The 6,907-nt window shown below is 40.5% G+C and overlaps 1 protein-coding gene across 1 annotated transcript in view; it reads right to left on the bottom strand.

Moving 5' to 3' along the window:
- Window positions 1-216: 216 nt before the first annotated feature.
- Cntrl (centriolin) overlaps window positions 217-6,907 on the bottom strand; it is an 89,040-nt gene continuing 82,349 nt past the window's right edge. Inside the window, exons 42-44 of the mRNA XM_090330549.1 lie at window positions 4,881-5,087; window positions 3,701-3,777; window positions 217-3,055 (exon numbers count right to left, since the gene is read on the bottom strand). Of these exons, the coding sequence (XP_090186675.1) occupies window positions 3,730-3,777; window positions 4,881-5,087 (255 nt within the window). The 3' untranslated portion in view covers window positions 217-3,055; window positions 3,701-3,729. The remainder of the gene's footprint in view (window positions 3,056-3,700; window positions 3,778-4,880; window positions 5,088-6,907) is intronic.

Here is a 6,907-nt window from a genome sequence, read left to right as displayed (position 1 = left end):
TTTTCTTAGCTGTTCTTGTGCAGTCAACAATGTGCTAACCTGCTTTTCTCTTTTTGTAAGTGTTTTGCATTACAGGCTACATTCTTGCCTTACTGTATAGAAAAAGAAAAAAGGCTGGGTTTATTATTGCACATTTTAAGCTTTTATACCTTTATCTTCTTGGAATGGTCAGATTCTGAACCAGATTGTCAGAACCACGGGTCTGCTGTTAAGGGATTTTTAATTGTGCATTTTTAACACTACAATGAAATAATTTGAGATTATCCCTTGTGTTCACTGTATGAGGAGCTATTTCATGTCATGTTGGAGTAAGTTGTTTTGTAAAAGGGAAAAGTGTTTCTAACGGTGGTTCGGTGTTTGTGCTGACGCAAAATACAAGTAACCACCTTTGCCAAGTGGTTTGGCTACTGAAGGGATATAGCTTGTAAGAAAGTCTTACTATTTTAGTCAGCAAACTTCTGCTAAGTTCTTCACTTCTGTTAAGTAATTTCTAGGTTTTATGTTTGGTGGCTGGGAATTGAGAAGTTATTTGAAGTGTAGGATAAGTAAGCCTGAACTGATTACAGAAAATGCACTTGACTGAACTGCTGTTTAAAATACACATTTTGAATCCCTTTTTACAGACACTAAACCGTAAAGTTACATCTTTCTGGGTTATAAACAGTGGTAGTTCCGAAATATTGTATAGTCCATGTTAAATAAAAACCCAAGCTGGAATGTGCAGAAAATAGGATTTGGTTTATTTGTGGATTTTTTTTTTTTTTTTGTCTCTGTTGAACTTTGCAAAAAACAAGATTTCTGGAGCAGATTGATTGGTTTATTCTGTTCAGGACCTGCAGTGATCCATTTTGCTTACGCTGTTGCATCACAAGGGATTCACCCTGGGACCATGACCTGCTGGTGTGTATATATTTACAAAAACAAACAAACCACACATTGGGATATACAAACTAAAGACTGAGGCTTGTTTAGGTGCAATACCTGGATTCCCAAAGTTAGTTACAATGGGTCTTAACTGTTTTTGTGACAGAAGGATTTATTCAGACTGCTGTATTCTTCATTTGATGTAACAAAATGCTATTAATCTAAATATTTGTAAATAAAGTACCTGTATCTAGATTAAAGTTGGTTGCATTTTTTTCTGAACTATATAGTAGACCTGCTTTCTTCAGGTTAACTATTCGGTGTATGTTGTCAGTTTATTATAGAACTGTGCTTATTTGTTGTATAAAGAGAAGTCTACTTGTGTAGCATATGAAACCACAGCACTAAGTAACTGAACTAGTTTATTCTTGTGTTTGTGTCCCCTTTGCAATGTTTCCAGTCATCCTTTAGTCTGAGGCCAGCATATTTGTGTTCACCCAGACTGTACTTGGGGCCAAATTCTATTACTTGCATGTGTAATCCTCTATAATAAACTTGGGTGCTTAAAAATAGAGGAGCAGATTGTCATATTGTAATATGTGTGCCAGATACTGGGCAGTACACTGGAGAGAAAGTCATTTAATTTTTAACACATCAGTGTTTACTGTTCGGTCAGGTCACCTGATGTTCTGGATTACTCATTGCCTTGCACTGTTAAGGATGTCCTTTACCAGTGATGGGTGCCTAGAACTATTTGTGACATTCCAGGAGTGTTTTTCATGGGCAATAAAGTGTTTGGCCTAGTGACGTGATGTGGGGCTAGGGAATGATAATGGTGTATGTCCTAGAGGTAACTTTCTTTGGAAGTACTTTTTTGAATCTTGGAAGGTGTCTTTAGAAACCAGGTGTTTGTCTTCATGTATTCATTACCTCACTTCAGTTTCCGCAAACCAATTTTGTCCATACGTTTAAAAAGTGTGACTTATAAAAAGAATGGTTTAGTTTACAAATGTTAAGCAGAAGACCAAATATCTTCTCTTTCTGTCCATGTAGTTTTAGAGGGCTCAACTGGCAGTTTGAGCCGATTTATTATTCCCTCATTTAGTACAGGCTCAGAAAATTGTATCCATTAGTGATACCAGTTACTGAATAGGCCAAGCCTTTAAACATTTTGCTGACTCGAGAATGTGAAAGAATATGAATACAAAAGCCAGTTTTGTCTGGGAAACTTTTCTACTACATGTCAGTAAGTTGTATGTCGTTTCCATTTATTGCCTTATAGTTATATTTATCTCATATCTTAGTGGTCCAGGGGTATCCAGACAGTATTTTAGGAATCTTCAATAACTGCTCAGTGGTGAGGTACGGTTGCTGACATAATAATGCACTGCTGGTTATGGCTTCAGAGCTGTCTAGTGGCCTAGACAGTTCTTAGGAATGTCTGTTGCATGTTTACTTCTGGGGAGTGATTCTGTTACTGTTCTTGGGTCGATTATGGAATTGAGCTGTTTTAGCTAAGGGTTTATATTTAAGTCTGAATATAATGTGAACGTATCACTGAGTCTCCAAAGTATAGTTTTTCTAATTTTCCATAAAAGACTTTTTGGATAAAAGTATTTTAAGTTAATGGTCTTAAAATAATTGATCCAGAAATATTAGGTACAACTTTAGCTTTTTTAAGTAAAGCATAGAAACCATCTGAAATATTGTTTTCTTGGAATTAAGGTACCAATTCGATAGCTTTACCCAAGAATTTGTGGAGTGTAATGTCAGATGACAGAGCCAAGTTGACTCTTTTATTTTCATATAAAAATAGTTTTAAGCAGAATAAAAAAATAATACTATGTAAATGATGAGAGGCATTGGGTACATTCTGTTAAATTAGATTTACCAGTGTATGGATTCAAATAATGCAGTTAAATCCATTGGCTTTATACAAATATAGTTCAAGTTTAAAAAGTCAACAAACTGGAACTCCAGATCTTTAAATTATACAATTATTTCCATATGTACAAGTGAATTTATGTCTTGGCATTACTGGTACATGCATGGTAAATTACAGTGGCATTTCAGCATTCAGTCTAGATAGAAACCAAATGGCATTCCAATTAGGAAGTTGAGGTAGTGGAGAAGTATTTCCTCAGATACGGATGCAAAGCAGTGTTTGTCATCTTGTCTGAGCATTACTTTCCTACAGGAAGACAAAAAAAAGTAGAATTAAATTCTTGTAACAATCATGGAAAGTGCCTTAAATGGAAACTGGTACATGACTGATAGGGTAAAACAGCACATATGAACACCTCTGGGATTCTCTGTCTTTCAGGAGAGGGACTGAACCCAGAGCCTTGTGCCTGCTAGGCAAATATATTACCACAGCCCCAGGCCTCAGTGCTTAAGATGAACTAACCAGCCACACAAAAGAATCTAAGAACAAGTTAGACCTGGCACTGGTAGCTCATGACTATAATCCTAGCTGCTCAAGAGCTAAGATCAGAAGATCTTGGTTCAAACCTAGCCTGGGCAGACAGATCAATGAGATTTATCTCCAGTTAACCAGTTAAAAACCTCCAAATGGCTCTCATCTCCAATTAATCACCAGAAAGCCAGAAGTAGGGCTGTGTCCTCAAAGTGGTAGAGTGCCAGCCTTGAGTACAAAAGCAAGGGACTGCACTCACCGCTCTGTGTTCAAGCCCCATAACCACAAACAACAGAAAGCCTTGTGAGAAGCCCTGAATTCAAGACTGGTAGAATAACATGATCTACTGATGGGAAGTGCTAGAATTAACACTGTCTACTGACAAAGTGCTAGTTGAAGGGGCTCTGCAACGTGCCCTACCCTGTGAGGAAGCCGACAATGGCCCAGTGTCAGTAACTGCCTCGTTCTGAAGAACCTTGCAGAACCTGAAAGGAGATCTGCAAAGGGAAATGAACGTTAGGTTGAGAAGCTACCTCACCACTCCAGCTCCAGCCTTGTTTGGAGCTTTAGCCTGCATGGCCCAACCTTTCCACACATCTGACACCCTCTCTTCTGGGCTCCAGGGTCTGAACTTGGCTGGTTGCCACCTTGGCTGGACAGTCTGACTCCTACATCTCCATGTGCTTTCTCCACACTCAGAATCCTAATGCGCATGCCTCTTTTCCTTATCCCCTCTGAGGGCCCTTGATGATTTGAGCCTTTAATCTGACTTTGGTCTCCACCACAGAAGTTATGGTAATCATATTCAAATTAACTACGTTGCCAATTATATGCCCTAGGTAAGCCACCTGCCATCTCTCCTCCATTTGGGTATATTAATGGGCACTTTTGAATGTTCCTTGTAGGTTTTCAACATCACAACACACTGCTCTGTGTGGGTTAGGTGGGTTCATCTCTAAATGTTGATTTTGTCCTTTGCTACATCCTAGACAAAAGTGATTTTTATCATTTCCTAGTTTCCTTACATAAAAGGATAATTTCTATCTCAGATATAAAGATTAAGTGAGATATTATATGTAGTGTTTAGCATGTACACAGCGTAGGCACTTAAAAAGTAGAAAACTGGTTTTTTGGCAGTAATAAGATTAATTTTATGAACTGATTGCATGTTCCATCCCAAATGATTACTAAACTTTTATACAGACCCTGGGTTAAGAAGTCTGCATTCAGATTTTGTTGCAAATAATAGGTATCTGCAATTATCTTTCCCCAAGACACAGGGATCCCACACAAGTGAATTAGAGCTCGGTACTGGCTTCATAGGTCTAAGTTCTTTATACTGAGCAGGTAGGGGAAGAGAACCCAAGTGGAGGGCCCGAAGAGCATGACTGACTACCCTGCCCCATCTCTAACTCAAGCCTACTTCCTACAGCTATCAGCTTATTCCCCTTTCTCTATAAACTAGGAGATTTGAATTTTCCCAGCAACCCCCAAAACACAGGTTTTCCAAAGCTGAAGGTGGCATTTAGTGCTAGGTCTTCCTACAAGGCTATGAGGTGCTTCCATGTGGCATTCTAAGTCATTCGGGACTTCCTCTTACCTGACTCTGTCGAGGCTGTGTGTCCTCCGCAAGGGAAGACTCCACTTGGGACATACTGGGTGATGATGTTGAATCTACAGAGGTGCTGGTCACCAGCTCCCCTAAAGCATCGACTTGTCTCCTCAGACTGTGTAAAGTCCCCTCTGTCTGCCGCTTCCCTTTGATCAGTACTTCTGCTTGCTTGGACATACAGTGTCGAAGCTGAGCCTGAAAAGTGTTAGGGTAACGTTTAGAGTTTTACAGAGGAAATGTACCGTGTACCAGAACTACGACTCCGCGTCCTCACACTTATATCTGATGGCCAGTCTGTCTTATGCAGCTGTGCAAATCCTTTAAAAGCTGGCGGAAGTGCCAGATGCCATCGGTGTGTGGGCGGAATGTCCATTAATTACTATTTGCATTGCTGTTAACCTGGCCTTTTACTCAGCCTGGACTTTTTTCCTTTTTCTTTTGCAGTATTGGGACTCTGTCCTACAACAGTGCTTAATCTCTGCGCCCCGTGTCTAAATTGTTACTTCATCTTTCTTCATCTACAAAGAACTTATATCTGTTCTCAAAGCCTGTGGCAATGCACTCCGCAAGAACCTTCTGCCATGAAGGGAATGTTTTCTACTCGACTATTAACACAACAGTGTCGAAACATATAGTTACTGAGCACTACCAACAGGGCAACGTAGACAACAGATGAGTGGATCTGGAAAACGTGGTGTCTTTACACAATGGAATTTTACATAGCCATTAGAAAGTGGAAATGGTTGCACCTAGAACAAATCATAAGTCAAACTCTCACATGTGGAGCTAGGTCTAAAATACACTGGGACATGATAAACTATACAAGTCTCTAGGCATTCATACACATTGAGATCAAAGGATACTCTTAGGAGAGGAACAGAAAGGCACAATGCTTATGTGCATCCGATAGTGTTTATCAAAATTAATTCCAGGATATGAAAATGAGGCTTTGTCTATTTTGCTGTTTTTGTCATCTGTGTTCTGTTGGTTCATTTCTATATCTTTGGGAGTATTAAGGGAGGCACAAAAATGGAGGGACAAAGGGTAAACAATGCAGCAACGGCATTCCACTTGACACTATGTCGAAAATGAACTCTACAACTATGGGTGGGGACAACAGGGAAGAACCAGGAAAGAGCAACTGAAGGGGTATATATTGTCCAAAAAGAACTATAACCCCTCTGTATATCACCTTTATAATAACAATAAATAATTTAAAAAAGAGATGGGGCAACTTAGAAGCTGACTTTGCGTGTGTGCTGGTCCTAGGGTTTGAACTTGGGATCTGGCTGCTGTCCTAGAGCTTGTTTTTGTTCAAGGCTCTACCACTCGGAGCCACAGCACCCAACTTTTTGGTAGTTAAGAGGAGGTAAGAGTCTCATGCCTATGCTAGCTTTGAACTGCAATCCTCAACTCACAGCCTCCTGAGCGGCTAGGATTACAGGGGTCAGCGACCACCACCCAGCAGGCACTGAAACTTGAACTTGGCTTCACCATACAGATGATTAGCATAGCCATGTGTAGCTGCAGTCCTTCACTGGATGTCACAGGGCTCTGATCAGCACTGCACCCTCTGCTATTTGAGGAGGTCACTCTTTTCTCTTGACCCCACATATACTCTCAATCAATCTCTCTCCCTATCTCTCTCTCTCTCTCTCTCTCTCTCTCTCTCTCTCTCTCTGTTGGTCATGGGACTTGAACTCTGGGCTTGGGTGCTGTCTCTGAGCTCTTCAGCTCAAGGCTACCACCCTACCCCTTGAACTATAGCGCCAGCCAGCCACTTCAGCCACTTCCCCTTTTCTGGTGAATGGTTGGAGATAAGAGTCTCTCGGACTTTTTAGTGCCCTAGTTGGCTTTGAACTTTGATCCTCATCTCAGCCTCCTGAATAGCTAGGATTACAGGCATGAGCCACCATGCCCGGTACAGTTGATACAGGGTTTTGGGTACATGGCCAAGGCTAGCCTTGAACTCACAATCCTCTATACCTCATTCTTTTGAGTGTTGGAAGTACAGG

This window comes from Megascapheus bottae, chromosome 3 (assembly GCF_031878675.1).
Source record: "Megascapheus bottae isolate mThoBot1 chromosome 3, mThoBot2.hap1, whole genome shotgun sequence".
NCBI classification, from domain to species: domain Eukaryota; kingdom Metazoa; phylum Chordata; class Mammalia; order Rodentia; family Geomyidae; genus Megascapheus; species Megascapheus bottae.
This window is presented reverse-complemented; position numbering and strand designations above follow the sequence as displayed.